The sequence below is a fragment of the Equus caballus genome, chromosome 13 (assembly GCF_041296265.1).
Source record: "Equus caballus isolate H_3958 breed thoroughbred chromosome 13, TB-T2T, whole genome shotgun sequence".
NCBI classification, from domain to species: domain Eukaryota; kingdom Metazoa; phylum Chordata; class Mammalia; order Perissodactyla; family Equidae; genus Equus; species Equus caballus.
In genome coordinates, this window is record NC_091696.1 from 12,681,740 (window position 1) to 12,701,812 (window position 20,073).

The 20,073-nt window shown below is 56.0% G+C and overlaps 2 protein-coding genes and 1 long non-coding RNA gene across 3 annotated transcripts; 2 read left to right on the forward strand and 1 right to left on the reverse strand.

Annotated features, from left to right (window-relative positions):
- Positions 1–1,988: 1,988 nt before the first annotated feature.
- CLDN4 (claudin 4) lies at positions 1,989–4,475 on the forward strand. The gene has a single exon (XM_005598688.4). It carries the CDS (start codon positions 2,952–2,954, stop codon positions 3,579–3,581), a length of 630 nt encoding a protein of 209 aa, XP_005598745.1. The 5' UTR covers positions 1,989–2,951; the 3' UTR covers positions 3,582–4,475.
- Positions 4,476–5,323: 848 nt separating this feature from the next.
- METTL27 (methyltransferase like 27) lies at positions 5,324–20,066 on the reverse strand. The gene is given in 8 exon segments (XM_001493717.7): positions 5,324–5,608; positions 5,610–5,730; positions 5,912–6,004; positions 6,365–6,500; positions 6,713–6,841; positions 7,387–7,513; positions 7,811–8,119; positions 19,865–20,066. Coding segments are annotated over 6 exon segments (816 nt in total). The 5' UTR covers positions 7,510–7,513; positions 7,811–8,119; positions 19,865–20,066; the 3' UTR covers positions 5,324–5,394.
- Positions 12,574–16,048, forward strand: LOC106781521 (uncharacterized). Its single transcript, XR_011424286.1, has 3 exons — positions 12,574–12,877; positions 13,736–13,856; positions 14,821–16,048. It is a non-coding gene; the product is annotated as an uncharacterized lncRNA (long non-coding RNA).
- Positions 20,067–20,073: the final 7 nt, after the last annotated feature.

Sequence of the window (20,073 nt, forward strand, 5' to 3'; positions counted from 1 at the left end):
CTCTGTGGCAGGTGGGTGGGACCTGGCCAGTGTCTCCTGGCAGAAGTCAAGCACCAACAAACACCTCTCCAGCTCCACTCCGGCGCACAGCTGCTCCGAGGCCTTTCAGGACCCCCTCCAGCTCCTCCTCCACACCTGGGCCCCTAGCCCACCTGAGCTCCCGCAGACCTCCCCTGCCCCGGGCCTGCCCTCTGCCTGGGGCTCCTCCTGCGCCTGCCTCCCCCCAGCCCTCAGCCCCTCCCCACCCTCTGATGTGCTTGGCTGAGCTGGGCGGGGAAGGGCAGCTTCCTAGTTAACTCTGTTGGGCCCCAGGTGGAAAGCTCTAGGGCCTGCATGCTCCCCGTCCCTCGTTCCTGCTTCTCCAACTGCCAGTTGGCTGTGTCCCAGGATAACAAGGGCAGGAAGTTGGTGTGTGTGGGGGGGCTGGCCATCTGGCCAACTCACTTCTGTACTCAGATGGCTTGCTGATGGGCTGGGCCACCTGGAGTGTCCGCCCCATCTTGGGCAAGCCCCCAGCCTCCTCTGGGCCTCAGTTTACCTATCTGTGCAAAGATAATGAGAGTCCCTGCCCTGCTTATTGACAGGGAGGCTGTGATGAGGTCATAGCAGGAAAGCACTTATTGTCCATCTCAAAGGCTGCTTATCTCTGCTGTTCGGCCAGCCACAGGCCTGGGTGCGTGCTGTTCCTCAGAGCCTTGTAAGGAAACCCCCAGGGAGGTGTGGTCCAGGCAGAAACCATCTCTGTTTGTGTTGGTGACTGTGCCTGTGGGGGGAAGGGGTGGGGAAGAGTGGGGGAGGGCGTCTGGGGACCAGGAGAAGGCCTCCTGCATTCTTGAGTGCCTTGAGCGTTAACTGAGCACCTACAGAGTGTAACCCCTGTGCCGAGCTCTGAGGCTGAATAAGGAACCCGCAGCCTCGTAGTGGAGACAGACGTGTTTACAGCCGACCACGATACAAGACCTCCACTTCCCCATCTCTCTAGGTTGTCCCAGCCTGCCCTGCGGTTCACCAGGCAGTCAACACACCTGTCTCAAATGCCTGCCGTGAGCTGAGGCTTTGACCCAAACCACACACGCTTGGTGGTTCTCCCACAGGAAGCTCGAGGACCACACACGAGGATTGGGCACGCAGCCGCCCCAGGGGGTCAGGGGCAGTGCTGGACAATGCTGGGGGCTCAAGGACGAGTTGGAGTCTGGCCCCTGAGGCGTGCCCCTCACATGGTGGGGGAGAGAGACACGCAGGGGTCATGTGGAGGGTGAGGGGTCCCCTTGATCTGGCTGGGATGAGCCCCCGCCACTGTCTGCCCCCTACAGTGACCCCTTCCTCTAGGTTCCCTCAGCCCCCTGCCCCAAATGGGCCCTTCCTGATCCTCGACCCCCTGCCCTACTTCCACCTCCATCCTGTTCCCAGGGGCACCTTTCCAAGGTGTGTGGACACCTCAGCCTGGCACCCAGCGCCCAGCCCAGGGCTTGGTGGTGGTTGAAGCAGAGGTTTCCGGACTTTCCCTAGGCCCACCCCCCCACTCCCCGGTGTCTGGTCAGACTGGATTCCTTGAGGTTTCCAGAACCAGTGGCATTTCCCCAGCCGTGCCTTTGCTCTTGCTGCTCCCTCTCCCAGAAGGTCCTCCTTCACCCAGTCCTGCTGCCTTGCACAACTCCGGGGCCACCCATTCATGGTGATTTCTGTCGTCACTGCCCTCTGCAGCATGACCCAAGAATACGGCACCCCCTGGAGTTGTGCTGTGCAGTCCCCCTTCCCTGGCAAGTCCCCTCCCCAGCACCCCACCCCCACCCTGTCTGAGTTCTCTCTCTCTTCAAAGTCTCACGGGACTTTGCACCCATCCTGGCTTTATTGGACAACTGTTTTGTGTGTCTTCACAGAGTAAACACCCATTTGCTGGGCTGATGTCCCAGGGTCGGGCCCATGGCTGGCTCATGGTGACCTCCCCCACTCAGTTCCAGCCAAACAGGCTTAGAACTGGCAGAAACTTCCATGGTCGGGGGAGGGTAGGCTTCCTTCTCTCTGGCCTCAAAGGCATCACCTCCAAGGCCCCTTCCTCCGGCAGGGCTGGGAAGCTGGGTGGTGGTGGTGAGAGATGGGGAGGGTGGGTGATGGACCCAGGAATCCTGGCCCCTCAGCTTCTCGTTCCCCAAAACTGGACTTCCTCAGGCCAACGCCAAGACTGCTGGTGAGGCAAAGGTATGAATGATGAGAACCACAATAGTAGTGATGAGGCCCCTGCTGAAGGAGGTAGGACATGACTACAGTAATCAAGGTGGGGCTGCTCTTCCACCTTCCCAGGACTTCATCCTCAGACCCTTTCCCTGAGGGTCCCCACCCCTGCCCACCCACTCAAGCCTGGAATGAGGGAGCCCTGGGGCGTGGCTGGGCCTGGCTGCCCTCCCCCCCATTCCTCGCCCCCAGGTGCTGGTGGCTGTGACTCAGTGTCTTGTCTCCAGGTTGACCTCAGCATGGGCCTGGGGGCACCGGGAAAGGGCAGTTTCCTCTGAGACTGGCTCTCGGGGTGGTGACTCAGGGGCCCAGGGCTGGGGCCTTAAATTGTCTTTGTTGGCTCAGGCTCAGGAATCCAGAGAAACTGGTCAGGGGGAGGCCCCAGAGCCTGAAACCCCTCCCTCTGCCCCCGCCCCTCAGCAGAGCCTATAACTGCTCCAATCTTCAGTTTGAGAGCGCCAGTAGCTGTGGGCGGCGGAAGGAACTGGTCTGATCACGCTTGCTGGGCTTGTGCTTCTGCTTCTCAGGAAAGACACTTGGCGGCTTCTGACTCTCGGGACAGGCACTTGGGGGCTGCTCCGACTGGCTTTGCCTCTGGACTCGCCCTGAGTGGGCTCCCTGTGGACACTGAGTGTCCGTCCTCAGCACTTGGACTCTTACAGCCCCCAGAGCCGGATCCCCACAGCCTCCAGGTCCGAGGCCCCTGCAGACGCTGAGCGATGGCTTCTATGGGGCTGCAGGTGATGGGCATCGCCCTGGCCGTGCTGGGCTGGCTGGGCGCCATACTGAGCTGCGCGCTGCCCATGTGGCGCGTATCGGCCTTCATCGGCAGCAACATCGTGACGGCGCAGACCATCTGGGAGGGCCTGTGGATGTCCTGCGTGGTGCAGAGCACGGGCCAGATGCAGTGCAAGGTGTACGACTCGCTGCTGGCGCTGCCGCAGGACCTGCAGGCCGCCCGCGCCCTCATGGTCATCTGCATTATCCTGGCCGTGCTGGGCGTGTTGCTGGCCGTGGTGGGCGGCAAGTGCACCAACTGTGTGGAGGACGAGAGCTCCAAGGCCAAGATCATGATTGTGGCGGGCGTGGTGTTCCTGCTGGCTGGCCTGCTGTCCATAGTGCCCGTGTCCTGGACGGCCCACAATGTCATCCGTGACTTCTACAACCCACTGGTGGCCTCTGGCCAGAAGCGCGAGATGGGCGCCTCACTCTACGTCGGCTGGGCCGCCTCCGGCCTGCTGATTCTCGGCGGGGCCCTACTCTGCTGCAATTGCCCGCCCAGAACAGACAAGCCCTACTCGGCCAAGTACTCAGCCGCCCGCTCCGGCCCAGCCAGCAACTACGTGTAAGGCGCCCCGGCTCAACTCTCCCTGTCGGCTTTGTTTCTCCCTGGACTGAGCTCAGGGCAGCCTGTGACCCCAGGATGGCCCTGCCACGGGCTGCAGGCTGCCAGGGGCTGAGTGAGCGTGGACAGAGCCGTTGGTCGGCAGCTCTCAGCCCCTGCTGGCCCTCTCGGACGCATACCCATGGCCTCCTCTACACCAGCAAGGATGGATGGAGAGAGACTCCAGTGCCACCCACCTCTGAATGGTCTGTGGATACAAGAGAGGGGACGGGAGCATCAGGGTGTGGCAGTGGAGGAGGGAGCTGGCTCCTGCTGGCCAGGACAGCTCAGCTGCCTTTGCTTGGGCTCTGCGTCTGAGTGGGTACCCTGCCCATGACCATGTTGGCCACTGTCCCCTTCTTTGATCTTCCCCACTCCCTCTGCCTGCATCCTCTGGGTGGGTCAGCAAGCGCTTGGGCTGTAAGGCCCCCTGGAAACCTGTGGTCGTGAGAATGGCTGCGGCTTGCTTACCCACCTGCTGGTGGGGCACAGAGGAGTTGACGGACAAGTTTAGAGGGGAGGGGTGCTACAAACTGGTTTGGGTAGTGGTGGGGGAGGGGACCACAGGCTGCCCGTACCCTCCGGCTCCTGCCCCGCAGCCTCTGCAGAACCCTCCACCCGCCCCATGCCCCTGGAGACTGGCCAGCTGTGGATCTGCCGCCACTGGATTCGCCACCCCTGCCAATGTCATCGGCCGGCCTGGGGAGGACAGGGGGAACGGTCTTTCTCTGGCCCTCACCCTAGGAAGTCCTGGGGGCTTTTCCCTCCCATCTATGTGGTTTCTGTTTTGTAATTTAAGATCTATTCATCACGGTAATTGCTATTATTTTCTACAATAAATGGGACCTGTGCACAGGAAGACTCTGTATCGTTTCTGATTTCAGCTGTGGAGTTAGGCGGAGCCGGGCTGGAGGCCTGGGCAGGGGGTCAGTGAGGGGAGGACCACTGGTTGTGGCCAGGATGGCAACACTTGAAAAACCGGTTTTGGGGAGTTGAGAAAAATTAGAACCGGCTTGACCTTTGGAATCACCTTGTTCAAGGCCTTCACTTGCTGGAGGGCAAACCCCGTACACAGGAGACACGGTGTGCACCCAGGAGCCTGGGGAAGTGTTGGGGACCCCAGGAGGGAGACCCAGCCCTGGGGAATGGGCCACCTGCCCTCTCTGTCGTTGTCCAGATTTGTCTGGGCAACCAGGCTGGTCTGCTCACCCTCCAGGTCCCACGGCCTGGCATTTGCTCAGGCTGTCCCTGCCCTCAGCCTGAAATGCCCTTTTTTCTTTCTCCACCCCTCTGAATCCTGCTTGTCCTGTAGTTCTAGCTCAGAGCTGCCTCCCCCAGGAAGCCTTCCCACGGCCCCTGTTCATGCTGACAGTCACCAAAGCCCTTCTACCCGCCCAGCTCACGGCAGTCTCCAAGCCTCACCCTGAGCTCGGGGTTCTGATCCCTTTGGGGACAAGGAGACCGGGCCCCGGACATGTGAAAGTGCTTGGCCGAGGCCCAGATACCTGGGTTCCTGGTCCGTGAGTCAGAGGTGAGAGGGCCCGGGACTCTCGGAGGAGTCATAAAGTCACATCTGTGGCCCTAGCATGCCTGGCTTAGGGACGGGCCAGGGTGGGGGCCCCCTCTGTCCTGTCTCTTCTCATTCTGTCCTTCTTGGAGACAGAGGTCACTCTTTCCTGGGGCAAGAGATCCACAGAGCCAGAGTCCTGCCTTCCCTCCTGGGACTCATTTAATAGGCTGCGCTCTCCTGAAGGCCGGGATTGGTGCCGTGGCCCACTTTACAGATGAAGCAGAGGAGGCCTGAGCATGGACCGGCTGAGGCCACACAGAGAGTCAGAGGCCAGCCGGGGACTGGGGACTGGGCCTCCCTCCCTCAACCTGGGCTGCCTTCTGCTTTCGGTACAGGTAGATGATGCCAGAGATGAAACCATCACTGTTGGAAGTGCTAGGCACCAGCTCGAGCTCGGAGGTGGCCAGTTCCCACTGGTCCACAGGCCAGGCCACCACGCGTTCCCAGGCCCCGGCCTGCTCCAGCCGGTCCAGGGTGGCCTCCAGTGCCTCCTTGTATCGCAGATTGGATGGGTTGGTCCTGGTGGTCAGACACACCAGCCCACCTGGGGAGGGGTGGGGAGGGACAGCCTGGGCTGGCAGCTGGTGGCTGGGATGCTAGCTTAGGCTGTATGACCCTGGGCAGGACCCTGCCCCTTGCCTGGCCTGAGGGGCCCTGAGGCTTGTGTCTCTGGGTGCGGAGAGGGGAAGGGGTGCGTGTGTGGGGTTCGATGGGCTGCTTCTCACCTGGCTTGGTAACTCGCAGGAGCTCAGGTATCGCACTGCAGGGCACCTGGCCGTCACTGAGGGCACCCACCATCAGCACTGCGTCGAAGGTCCCTGTGTGGGGCGTGCGGATGTGGTGTGGTGGCGTGTCTCAAATTACTCTGGAGGATGGTACCCACAGAGGGGCCTGGGCAGGGACCAGCTCTGCCACTAGTGTCTACAGGACCCAGATCCCACGCGAGATAAGGCCCAGGTAAGGCCCAGTCCTGGGCTGAGGTCAGATCCTGGGATAGAGGGCTCAGAGAAGGTCTCAGAGGCACTGGGGAGCTCAGACAGGGAACGGGGGCTCAGTGTGGGAGGGAGCTCGTGGAGGGCTCAGCAAGCAGGATGGAGGCTTGGCAAGGGAAAGGGGCTCTGTCAGATGGGCTTGGTCAGAGGGTGGGCCTTGGGGTGTCAGGGTGGGAAGGCAAGTACCTTCAGAGCTGGGCAGAGGCTCCTGACCCAGGGTGCAGAGGCTGAGGTGCTGGTAGAGGCCACGGGCCCGGGCCTGCTCCAGCATCGCTGGGCTCCCATCCACCCCATGCAACTGGAGGAAGCCCCGAGCCTGCAGCTGGGGTGGGAGCACTGTTACAGTTCACACCCACCACCTCCCAGCTGGGTCCCTGCACCTGGCGGAGGGCAGTGGACCCCACAGGGGATGTAGCCCAAGTGTTTGGAATCAGTGAGTCTGAGGGGGGAGGCAGAGTTCTGGGGGCAAGGGTTGCAGGAAATGTGAGCAAGCTGGGGGCTGAAGAGAGGGCAGGGGATTCACGATGGCCTCACCTCTGCAGCCACCAGGCCAGTGCCACAGGCTACATCCAGGATCAGGGCAGCATGGGGCGGGCCCGGAAGGGCTTGCATGAGGCAGTCCACTGCGAGGCGGGGGGCACGGTACTGCAGGGCGGCCACATCCTGGGGACAGAGTGCTGAGCCAACTGCCACCAGGGGCCCATGTTTGGGGGACATTTGTGTGGGTGGTCTCAGAGTCAGCCAGACCAAGCTGTGTTTGTGTGCTTGGGGCCCAGGCTTTGCTGAGACTACGGGAGAGGAGACCCAGGCATGAGGTGCTTTCCTCTGCCAAGGTGCCAGGACTGGATAGTCAGCCCCCAGCTACTGCTGGGGCTTTCTCTGCTCCACAAGGCAACTAAGTTCAGAAAGAGCACTCAATGGCACCTCATCCAGGCAGCCCCTGTGCCTGGGCTGCAGTCCCAGGTGGGGAGGTCTTGGCTCCTGATCTCCAGCGGCTGCCAATCTGGAGAGATGGGGACGGCCAGAGAGTAGGGCCACTGTGGGTGGGCAGAAGAGGGGCCATTCCGCGGGGACAGGACTGCAGGGTGAGTCTCACTTCATTCTCACAAGCCACCCTGGGATGCAAGGCTGACTATTCCCGCTTTGTAGATAGGAGACGAGGCAGGATGAGGGGAGGGGGGTGCAGGTGAGGACCTGGCCCGGTTTACCTGGTCATAGTCCAGAGCCCAGCGGTCATAGAAGAGGAGCTTCTGGGCCAGGTCGGTGATGCCGTGCAAGGCCCCGACCCGCGCACGCGCCTCGCTGAGGCTTCCGCCCTCCTCCTGGGCCATCCTCCTGTGGGGACACGGCCTCCGTGTCCTGAGGCCCACCTCAATCCCCACCCGCCACCCATCATGCACAGCAGAGGAGGCTGTCAGGACGCGGCCTCTCCCGGCCACCGGCGCAATCCCATTTCACAGGAGGGAACACTGAGCACAGGGAGGGTGAGACTGGACACGTGCGGTTCAGGGCTGGGGGTAGCGGTGTCCCTTGCGGGGGAGGCAGGACCTGCCCCCACCTACCCGCCCCCGGCCGCGGTGAGCGGGCTTCCAGGGCAGAAGGGTCTCTAACCGGGTAGGGGTCAGAACTCACCAGCTGGGTGGGCGCAGGAACTCTCAGCGGGGCCTGTGCGGCGAGCCTGGCCCCGCCCCCGCCGCCCTCCAGGATTGGCTTTCCGCGAGAGAAAGTACCCAATCAGAGGAAAGCACTGGCAGCCGCCCTCCACCACCAGCCAATGAGCTCAAAGTTCTAGGCCCTCCTCCTGCCCCAGAAGATCGCCCACTTTTCCGACATGGTTTCACTGTCTGCAGGTTTAGGAGCATGTCTGCCTCCTCCCGGCTCCCGGCGTCCTTCATGCTTCCTAAAAGCGAGGGCTCTGAGGCACTGCGAGCGTCAGAGTTCCTACGGGGCAAGAGAGGGACCTAGAATCAGCCTTCACTTTTAGAACACTCATCAAGACCTAGGCAACGCTGTCCAGTAGAACTTTCTGCCGTCCCGGCTGCTGAGCACTTGGAATGTGGCGAGTGCTACTGAGGAATTGCGTTTTAAATTTATTTTGTTTTAATCGCTTAACCATCCGTGGCTCGTGGCCTCCTGGCAGCACCTGCGTCCGCGTCGTTTGCTTGGGTTGCTCCAGGGGAAGCCCTTAGAGGAGCTTGTTAGAAATGCAAATTCTTGAGCCCCACCCCAGACCTAGTGAATCAGAATTAGATTGCTGGGGGGTGCGGTGGGAGTGGGGCCCAGAAATCTGCACTTTAACTGACTCTCCAGGTGGTTTGTATGCAGCTCAAGTTTCAGAAGCACTAGCCTAGAGAAGCCTTGTAGGGAATCAGTTAGGGCAGGCAGAGCTTCAGAGGCTGTTGACGTCCAGGCAGGAGGTGATGGTAGCTTGAACTTGGGTGGAGGTCATGGCTGCGCATGGGAGTGGATGAAGTTCTGAGAGGTTTAGGCAGTAGAAGCAGCGGGGCTCGATGACTGAGCCCGTGGCAGGGGGAAGCAAGATGTCAGGAGCCGTGCCAGGTTTCTGCTTGAGTCGTTGGGTTGATGGTGGTGCCATTCACAGCAGGGGAAGTCCAGGAGGAGGAGCAGGTTTGGGGCGAAGAGGATATCACAGTGGGGATGTTGAGTTTGAGATAGCTACGTGAGGATGTCCAGGAGTCTTGTGCTCAGGAGGGGGATCAGGCTGGAGACAGATTGGGGGTCATGAGTATAAGCGACAGTAATCGAGGCAGCTGGTAAAGTGAGATTGTGCAGGGAGAGAAGAGGAAGACAAGAAAGCTCAGGGTGGGAGAGGAGCGTCTAGGAGTGTTGGAGAAAACTCAGAGAAAGTTAGTAAGGATGCCAAAAACAGTGTTTCAAAAAGATGGGGGATGGCCGACATTGCCCAATGTTGCTGAGAGCTGGTGTAAAGTGAGGCTTAAGAAGTGAGCACTGGATATAGGGACGTGGAGGTCCTTGGTGGCCAAGGTAGACCCTGCCAGTGTACACCACTTGCCAAGTTGGCCTCTTCTTCTGAAGTTGGACTACAAGTCCCAGCCTCCCTTGCATGTGGGTGTGGCCACGTGGCTGAATTCTGGCCAGTAGAATGTGGGTGGGGGTAAAGTGCTCCATTTCCAGATCTGGACCATAAACACTTCTTATATGATCCTCTATGGAGTGGGCTCCAAGCCCCCAGAGAGTGGAGCTACAAGACGAAGGAATCTGGGACCTGAAATGATTGTGTGGAGCAGTGCCTGCCCCACCAACCTGCACTGGACTTTAACAAGAACAGAAATAAACTTGCGTTGTGTTGAGCCACTGAGATTTCAGGGTTTGTTATAATAGCTATTATCATTTCCCTCGCTTAATACAGTGACCCTGGCAAGAGCAGTTTTTGGGGAGTGGAGATAGTAGAGGAAACCCAGATTTCAGCTGTTACCAGCCAAGATCCAAAACCAAATCTGTCTTAGTCCAAAGGTGTATGGGGAACGTGTTTTAAACCTGTTGTGTTCAGGGGCAAATAACAGAACACCTGCATAGCAGTGGCTTCAGCAGAGGGAGATTTTGTTGTTAGTGCTGTCTAGTGGATTCCAACTCTTAGCGCCCCTGTGTCTGGCAGAGCGGAACCCTGCCCGGTCTTTTTGTGCTATCCTCTCGCCTTCCAGCACTGTGTCAGACAAGGCTCTGCTGCTATTCATAGGGTTTTCGCGGCCATTTTTTCGGAAGTGGTGGCCAGGTCCTTCTGCCTCGTCTGTCTTAGTCTGGAAGCTCAGCTGAAGCCTGTCCACCATGAATCACCCTGCTGGTGTTTGAAATCCTGGTGGCATAGCTTTCAGCACCACAGCAACACGCAGCTGCCACAGTGTGACACCCGACAGGCGGGGAGGAGATTTACAGGTCTAATAAAGGAAGCTGAGACTGCGCCGTGTGGGCTGGGGCTCAGTTATGCCACCAGGGACCCAGGCTCTTGTCATCTTCCCTCTTGGCCACCTTCTGCATGGAGGCCTTTGTCCTCATGTCTGTCACATCCTCATGGCTGCTACACCTCCTGAGAGGGTGAAGGGGAAATGGCAAAAAGCTAGGCCCGCTGAGTCTATTCCTTCACAAAACCTTTGTTGGAAGCCCCACTCCGTGACTTCTGCTTCATTCTATTGGCCAGACTGGGTCGCATGCTCACCCCTGAGTCATCAGTGGAAGGTGAGTGGGGCGGGGGAGGCTGGGCACGGAGGGAGACAGTGTTGGCCCCATCTCTTCAGCCTCATATTCTGTTCAGGCCAATAAATATTTTTTGTGCACCTACTATTTACCTGGCCCTGGGCGGGGCACTGGAGTCACAGAGATGAGTCAGAAATAGCCGCCCCCCGACTGGTGGGGGCAGTGGGGGAGGGGTGTCTTTTGTTCACGCTCCGATCACTGCCTCCTCAGTACCCTTGTACGGGGCTTTTCTAGCTACCCCCCGCCACCCCAGATCCCTTGTTTGTCTAGGGTGGGGGTAGTGGGTGGGCACTATGATGTTGTCAACTTGTGAAAACAGAAACCAGTTTAAGAGGCACAGTGTTGATTTGGGATCACAGAACTGCAGTTCCGGAGCCTAGACTCAGGTAGAAACCAAAACAGTGTCCGCCAGGGAGTAAAAGTCAGGCTTTTAAAGGCCAAGGAGGGAGGTTGTTGTACAAAGAATGTCAGTTGGAGTTGGAGGCAGAGAGCCGGTCTTGGCTAAACATTGATCGACTATCGATTCTGTCTTCAGATAGTCTGCAATCCTCAGCCTTTGTGATAGGGGAGTCCGTTCTCCCGCTGACTTCTCAAACAATTACTTGTAAAACAATTGCTGTTTTGGCCCCGTCCAAAGGTTTGGCCCAGTCCAAGGTTCAAGACAGCAGAGCAGTTTCTCTGGAAGGGCAGCTCCGACTCTGTTTTAAAATGGCCCCACTATATTTAATTTTGGCAATGTTGGGACATGTGATTATGGGGAGTGATCCTTCCACTAAGATGGATGGCCCCAGTAAAGGCAGTCCGGTTGGACCATCAGAAGGTGGCTTGGGGGGCTCCAGGAGAGGCCCTGGGGAGGTCCCGGGGGCCCTCACAGCCCCTCAGTGGTGACTGACCAGGAGGTGCACAGTGTGTGGGCACCAACGTGGCTCCATGGCGATGGCTCCTGGGCCTTGAAGGAGGACAAGACTTGCCATGGGGGACACCGTGGGGGCTGGTGGTCTCTGGAGGTTTCTCTGCTCCTCCCAGGCTCCAACCCAGGCCCCACTGACTTCTCTACCCAGAGCCCACTCCATTCCCACTGCTCGGAGCCCAGGAACCTGCTCTGGTCTTGTGGCGGGAGGCCTTTCTCTGACTCATCGTGTTTTTTTGTTTCTTCTAATCCTTCAGTTCTTTCAAATCCTAAGCTTTTGGAACCCGAAAGCCTTTTCTGTGTCTTTTGCTGAAAATGACCCTCCCCTGGGGCAGTGGACACCACCCAGTCCAGCTGCTGCCAAAGTAGGGGGACGGGTTGGGTAACAGGAAATAGTTTGGGGGTGACGAGGGGCATTAAAGGCAGAAGTTCGTGTTTCAAAACGAATGTCCACTCTCGCAGGTGTACAAGCCAAAGACCAAGGGCAGCGGGTGGCCGAGAAGGAGAGGCAAGAGTCATCCCGCGGCCAGAGAAAATGGCCGAGGGGAGGGCACGCCAGGCCAAGACTTGGTGATGCCAATGGGCATGAATTCTGGGGGAAGGCGTGACTTTCGGGGGGCCAGGCGTGTGAGGGGGGTGTGCACGTGTGTGAGGATGTGGGGGTTCTTGGGATGCTTCCAAAAGCAGGTGTCAGAAACCCAGCCCGGGGTGGTTTACAGAGTAGGGGTTTGCTCTTTCTTCTTCTTCTTTTTTCCTGCTTTTTCTCCCCAAATCCCCCCAGTACATAGTTGTATATTTTAGTCGTGGGTCCTTCTAGTCGTGGCATGTAGGACGTTGCCTCAGCATGGCTTGATGAGCAGTGCTAGGTCCACGCCCAGGATCCTAACTGGCGAAACCCTGGGCCACCGAAGCGGAGCGCACGAACTTAACCACTCGGCCACAGGGCCAGCCCCTGCTCTTTCTTCTTGCAAGAAGCCTACTGGCCCAGCAGCCCCCTGATTTTGCCAAGGACCCTGGCTCCATTCTCTAGTTTGCCACGCTGTGCGTTTGCTCTGTGAGCTCCTTGCAGTCACAAGATGGTGGCAGCACCTCAGGCGTTTGTGTGTCCGCGCATACCAGGCCCCAAGGCAGGCTGGAGACGGGCCTTGTCTCCTGGCCTCTCTCTCTGCTTTGCGGATGGAGGATATTCTTCCAGAAGCCCTTTGGCCGGGAAAGCCTGGCACTTCCAGGCTGGGGTGTGGGAAGTCAGTGTGGCCTCTGGGAGGGCGGGGGAGGGGAATGGCTGCTGGTGCAAGCTACAGTGCCTGCTCCTCTGTGTGTGCACACACCTGTGTGTCTGTGTCCAATGGGCACGAGCGTCCGCAGGCCTGGCGGCTGGTGTGGGCAGCACCCAGGCCACTGGGAGTGAGGTCACCAGGCTGTGAGCCTGGTTTCCAACCCTGAAGGAGCCGCGTGGAGCTCCAGCCTCAGATCTGCCTTTTGCAAAGATGGCTCCAGAAGGCAGCGTGGAGAGTGGATGGGCACCCGCGGGTTCTGAGGCTGTTGTAATTGTTCAGGTGAGAGCTGGAGCCCGAGCAGCTGGGGCTGCCACGAGGGGCTGCCTGGGGGTTGATGGGTTGTGAGGTTTGGGGGACAAGGGAGCAACTTCTCTTCCTTCTGGTTTCTTCCCAACCCAGCAGCTGCTCCTTCTGAGCTCCTCACTGCCTCCTCCTCCTCTCCTTCCCCTGTAAACGTGGGAGAGCCCTGGGCTCAGTCCTGGGCCCTCTGCTCTTCTCTATCCACACCCACTTCCTAGGTGATCTCATCCAGTCCTGCGGTTTTGAGTGCTGTTTGTATGCCGGGATTCCTAAATGGATCACTCCTAGCCCTGTCTCTCCCCTGAACTCTGCACTCGCGCCCCTGACATCTCCCCTTGGAGGCCATAGGCCTCTCGCTGGCAGCATGCCCTAAGCCAGCTTTCATTCCCTACCTCCCATCTCAGCAGATGCCCGGGCCTGGGCACCCAAGGGCTCAGCCCAAGCCATTTGGTGAGTCCTGCGGCCTCCCCCCTCCACCCCTCCTACTCTGGTCCCATCCACCCTCTCCGCTTGCCCAGACCCCGGTGGCAGCCTTCTCACTGGTGTCCCTGCCTCCCCCGTTGCCCCCACCCACAGTCTATTTTCCTCACAGGAGCCAGAGGTAGTATTAATTATTACTTTAAAAGCTTTTATGGAAAATTTCAAACACACACAAAAGAGGATATTAGTACAACTACCATGTATTTGTTCATCACTCGATTTCCTAGTTAACAAAATATGTCCAACCAGAAAGACGTTTTTACAGTGTAAATTTGATGAGGTACTCCCCTGCTTAAACCTAAAATCCAAATTTCTTCCCAACCTCATCCCTAACCTCTCTGCTCCTCTCTCTGCCAGCCTGGCCCCTGCTGTGCCCAGAACATGCCACAGTGACCTCAGGGCCTTTGCACTGCTGTTTTGGGGCCTGGATCACTCTCCCCTCAGGTCTTTGCTTCACTGGCTTGCTCTTGACCTTCAGGTATGCACCACCCAGAATGAGCAAATGTTAGCATTTTGTTGTTGTTGCTTCAGAATATTTGAAAGTAGAAAAAGCAGAAAGCATTACAGATGAAGCTGACATTCCTTCTGACTTCTTCCCTCCTCCATCTGCGGCCCCAGGGAACCAGCTCCCACCATGAATGGGTGCAGACCTTCTAGGTCTCGTTTTTATATTTTGACTCCATGTGTGTCCAGTACAACAGATAATATTGCTTAATGATTTGAAGAAATTTATATAAACCTTATCATTTTATAGCTATTACTCTGTAACTTTCCTTTTTCATTTAACACTATGTTTTCGAAATCTTTCTACGTCAACATGTACAGATCTCATTCATTTTAGTCATCCCTCGGACAGATACACCCAGTTCATTTTTCTGTTTCCCTATGGATGGAAAAAATGCTGCCACAAATAGCCCCGCACATATTTTTTTGTTCACAAGTGGATGCTTCTCGAAGGAGTGCTTTCCAGGCTGGGGTTTGCAACTCACTAGGGGGTAGTGAAAACAATTCAGTCAGTTGTGAAATAGGATGAATAGACAATAAAAAGAGTACATTGCACGTAGGAAGGGTAATTATCATTTTGACTTCCTGTTTCTGTTTCACGTGTGTGTCACGGGAGGCTTTGTACAACCCATTTCTTACCGTGGGTGGCTCTCAGGATCCAAAGACCAACATGGGACTGCTGGCTCAGGGTGTGGGACCGTCTCAAGCTCTGGTTGCCTCGACGGGTGGTGCCTTGGCAGACCTTTTTGTTTTTGCACACGAGTATGAGATAGTATCTCACTGTGGTTTTAATTTGCATTTCCCTCGATTACTAATGAAGTTGAACATCTTTTCATAAGTTTGTTGCTCTTTGGGTTTCCCGCCTGTCCTGTGAATTGCCGTTGCCTATGTGTTCTGTTGAGTCTCTTGATCTTACCTTATTTATCTTTTATTTGTAGGCGTTCCTGAGATAATCTCTGTGTTCTGGATACTGATCCTCGGACAGTTTCATGGGTTGCAGACATCTCTCCCAGGCTGGGACTGCCTTTTGGCTTTCCCCATGGGCTCTCTCCAGCAGATCTGTCTATAAGGAGTTTGTCAGCGATTGGGGCCAGGGCAGCGCGGTGGGGAAGAGGAGGCAGAGGCTGCACGGCCGAGGCTGGTGGGGCTGATGAGGAGGCTCAGGACTTCTTTCAACAACATGGTTGAAATGGTCAGGTGAGGGGGCACTGAGAAACTTTTTCTTCTCTTATTAAATATTGTATACATTTAAAGTGTACAAAACTTGATGTTTTGACACATGTACACACTGTGAAACAGCCACCACAATCCTGCTATGGAACATATGCATCACCTCTCCTTAGTTACCGTTTGTCTGTGTGTTGAGAAGACGTAATAAAATCTACTCTCCTGGCAAATTTGGGGTACACAATACGGTGTTCTTAGCTATCTTCACCATACTGATCTCTAGAACTTATTTATCTTGTCGAACTGAAACTTTGTACCCTTTGACCAACAGCACTGCATTTCCTCCAACCCTAGCCTCTGGTAACCGCCGTTCTACTGTTTCTATGAATTTGTCTTTTTTAGATTCCACATAAAAGTGAAATCATGCAGCATTTTTCCGTCTGTATCTTGCTTATTTCACTTAGCCTAACGTCCTGTAGCTCCATCCATGTTGTCAGGCTTTCTTCTTTTCAAAGTTTGAATAATAGCCCATTGTGTTTGTGTGTGTGTGTGTGTGTGTGTGTGTATCTATCTCTCTCTATCTCACTTGTAGGAATGTAAATAGGTGCAGCCACTTGAAAAACAGTATGGAGGTTCCTCAGAAAATTAAAAATAGAACTACCATATGATCCAGCCATCACACTGCTGAGTATATATCCAGAGGAATTGAAATCAGGATCTTGAAGAGATATATGCACCCCCATGTTCACTGCAGCATTATTCACAAAGCCAAGATGCTGACACAGTGTCAATATCCTTCCGCGGACTGAGGAACATTTTCTTTAGGACTCAAGAGGCCGGGCAGAGAAAAGAGCAAGTACAGAGACAGGGACTGGTGGGATGGGTCTGTGGTGGGTGGGAGAACATTCCAGAGAAAGGTTTGGTGAGCTGGCAGAAAACAAGTGCACTAAACATGTTGGTTCTGAACAAATTGATCAATAAATGAGTTGATGAAAATGATATTTCCCGTTGCTGTTTTCTCATATGTGGATGATTTTTGTGTCTCACAGCTGTGACTTTGCAATCTGTTGCTGACATTTATATGTTTTTGTCCATTTATACGAACTTTTATTTTGGGAGTGAATAATGTTTTTGAACAAACGGATGGTTTGACAAGTTTATATCCTTCTAAAGAACACTTTTAAAGCATTTTCATGTTAAAAAAAAATGAATTAGTTTTAAGGCAGCAATGACCCTTATTTATATTTGGCAGTGTTCTTTTGGAATTTAAAAATCTAGTCTGGGACGCCACATGAATTGCCTGAAAGTAGTTTGGTTGAAATGAATATTTCCACATATGGGTTTATGGATTCATACAATTTTGGTGCACCCTGAGGGTGATTTCTTTTTACAAATTTGCATATATTTTTAAAGCAATTTTGTCCAACTTGTAGCTTATTTTGTTGTTAAAAGTTCTTGAGTTCTTTTTCTACCACCAGACGCTGACTTCACTTGCGCACCAGCCCCGACGCATTGGCTGGGGCCCTTCACAGATCCTATTTCGTTGACTGCCTGCAGCCTCACCTGGCAGGTTTGACAAGGTATATCCCAGTTTTACAGATAAGGAAGCTTGAGGCGGGAGCGTAGACTTGTAATTAAGCAGCAGAGGTCAGTTCACACCCAAGTCTGCTCGACTCCAGAATCTTCTCCCTGAACCAGGATGGGTCCCTCAGGCTTTCCTCGGTTTTTAATCGTTATGTTTGCATCGAAGTGGCTTCGATAGTCATCTTTAGAAAGAAAAAAAATTCAAGTTCCAATAAGTACGAAGGCATGTTTATCATTTTTGTGTCCTTCTGGGAGAAAAGTGAATGAAGATTTGGAATAAAGTCGTTTTAACATTGGAACATGGAAGAAAGAGGGAGAGTATGAGTCCTGATGATTTCTCGGTAGTTTCGCTTCCAGCAACCCAGGCATGACCGGACCTGCCCCGGGCGAGCTCCTGGGGATGACGCATATTGTTGTCACAGGGAAACTGGCCTTGCGGGCCGTGAAGGGACAAATAAGCCGCCGAAAACTTTCCACGGACTCGCGCAGGTGCGCCGGGCCCGCGCCCCTGGTCTCTGGCGCCCCCGCGCGGCCGCGTGCCGTCCTGCAGCCGCAGGGGAGCGCACCTGAGAGCCCTTGGGCGCCGGGGCTGGGGGAAGAGGGGGCTTCCCTCTCTCCTGGCGCCCTCCGTCCTGGGCAGGGGAGGGGAGTCTCCACGCAGCTGGGCAGGGACACGGGAATGGCGTCCTCTGGCGTGCGGCAAGGCAGCGGCCGCCGATAACTGGGTTATCTCACCTGGTTCTTCCTGTTCCCCTTGAGGTGTTGCCCAAGGCCATACAGAACGAGGGTGCTCCGATGGCCTTGAACCGAGGTGTTGAGTAGGAAAGAGAGGGGGGTGGGGACTCCCTGCTGGAGGATCCCACTTGGGGCTGCCTTCTGCAGCAGCCCCTGCTGCCCTCACGTCCAGCCTGGCAGGTAGGGACCTCCGAGGCTGTTACTTGTTTATTCACTGGTTTATGAATTCAACAACTACTTATGGAGCTCCTACTATGAACCCAACACTGTTTAGGCATGGGACACAGTAGTGGACAGGACTGATGGTCCTGGCCTTCAGAGGTGGCTTGGCATGAAGATGAGGAAGGAAGGTGACGGCAGTGACTCTGGGTTTTCTGGCTCGTGGGACTGCATGGCTGGGGCTGCTGTTCCCCCAGCTAGGTTAGGGGAGCTCCTGAGCTGGTTTCACACTCCAGGGGGGGCCTCCGACCTCTGTCACTAGATTTCCAGCCTTGTGGCCCCTCGGTGTCCCTCCCCTCCTGTGGTTTGGGCAGCTACAGAGCCACAGAGAGGCCTTGCTGAAATCTAGCTCGAGGACCAAGATGAAGGCTCTGGCAGGGGTGTGGGACAGCTGAGTGGAGCTGAACCTGACCTTTTAATGGGACTTGAGAGGCACCCTGGGGGCCACACTGGGGGCAGTGGGGCAGAGTGAGGTCTCCGTGATTCCAGCTCCCACCTGGGTGGGCAGCAGCACCACCATCTGCCCTTCATGCGGGCCTTCTGAGGGGCATCCCTGACCCCCGCCTTGCTTGACCTCTCTTGCTACTCAATCCTCTGTTCGGAGACAGTTCTCCATGGGTCTCTCGTGTTTCTGCACACGAATCGATTGCTCTGTGTTCTGGTTGATCTTTTCCAGGATGTCTGTGTATTGATGCAGCTTGGAATATATAGTGTCTCCCTCTGGCTTGCTTACTGCCCATTATAAAAGATGTGGGTCCCCTGAGCTCAGAGTGTCTCTTCTGTAACACGCTTACTCCACGTGCAGGTGTCATCTGGCCCTTTTCACATCGCGCCGTGGGATTCGGGACTCAAGGAACCAATGCAAAATGCTTATACTTTAGTTCACTGCTAGTGCTGTGAGTAGTAAATTGTCCTTCATCTCTGACCCAGGAGTCTTGAGCCTTCTCCTGGCATCTGAGGAACTCTGCCAGGCTAACTGGTTAGCGTGCAAGCAGGGTACGGTCTTGGACCTTCCATTGTTCTTGACAGGGGAACCCTGTCAGTTCCACCTTCCGCATGTTCCTGGCATCCGTCTGCTTCTCTCCATTCCCAGCGCCACAGCGCTCGTCCCAGCTCCCGTCGTCTCGTGCCTGGAGGGTTGCTGTTGCGGGTTCCTGCCTGGTCCCCCCCAGTCCCCTTCTCCTGCAAGTTTACCTCCTCATGCAGCTGGAGGGGCCGTCCTAAACCCCTAGCCATCTCCACTTGCCTTGTAGCCTCAGCTCTTCAATGGCTTCTGTCCTTTAGAAGAATATTCTGTGGCCCAGGTGGCCCTTGCCAACCTCACCACCTCCCTTGTTCTCCTCCTACATTCTGCTTTATGCTCTAGTAATACGGAATTGTTCGAATCGTGCTGTTGCGTCTGCCTGGACCTTCCGGCACACTTTCTTCTCTGGAAAACTCCTACCCATCCTTCAAAACTTAGCTCAAGGAGGCCTTTCTGAAGTCCCTGTGACCTCTCAGTGCCACAGTGTTGGAGAAACAGAGGATGGGTAGGGGAGGGACAGGGCAGAGGACAGAGTGGAGGGACTTTGCACACTCCACCCTCCAGCTGTTGCCCCAAGGGAGGAAATGAATGGGTGAACAGGACTGCCCTGGGCAAAAGTCATCGTTGACATTCCAGGGACTCATTGTGACAGGCTGCCCTGTATGGTTGGGCAGGTTGTATCCTGCACAAGCCTGCCTGGCTGAGCTGCGAGTGAGGACTGAAATCACGCTGTGTGCATGTGAAAGGGCTGGGGCAGCACGCCCTGCTGTAATCTGCGCAGAGGTGCCCTCCGCTCACAGCACCCTGTCTGCCAGAGGGCAAATTTTTTACGATTTCTGAAAGACCCCAGGGCCTCGTCCTGCACCCCCTGGGGCCATCTGCCGGCACCCAGACAGGAAAGCAATGCTCAAGATTCCCCATTCTCCCAGAATTCTAATTCTTTGGCACTAACCCGAGGTTCCGGCCACCAATCCAAGATGCTCCGGGAAGCCTGTGGCCTCCTCTAGCCTCTTGTGGCCCCGAGGGGGCTTTCTCAGCAAATGGCCCCCCTTCCCTCAGCACATGCCCCTCTCCGCGACCCTCCGAGACCCTTATGTCGGCACATCTTCTCTCCCCTTCACGGTGCTAGCCTGGCCTCAGAACCCGCCGAGACGTCTCTGAGACCTGAGAATAAAGGTCGCAATCTCATTTCTCTGCCTTGTGACTGGGACCAACCTTAGCAAAATGCGGGAAGAATGAATGGGGGTGCTTACGTCTGGGCTTCTGTCTGCCTGTCAACATTTCGTCACCTGCGGCCCTGGGGGAGAGACTTCTATTTCCCAGGCCTTCCATCCGATCCGTTGGGGTTTGGAATGATGGGGAATGGTGCGCATTGCTGCTTCAGTGGCCTCCTGCAGGCCCCGAGGACTTTCTCCGGGGCGGGAGGCAGCTGAAGGGGGATCTCTTGTGGCAACTGGGTCCC

Bases quoted from the DNA above. Each gene is read 5' to 3' on its own strand.
- CLDN4 (XM_005598688.4), top strand. From the start codon at position 2,952: ATGGCTTCTATGGGGCTGCAGGTGATGGGCATCGCCCTGGCCGTGCTG.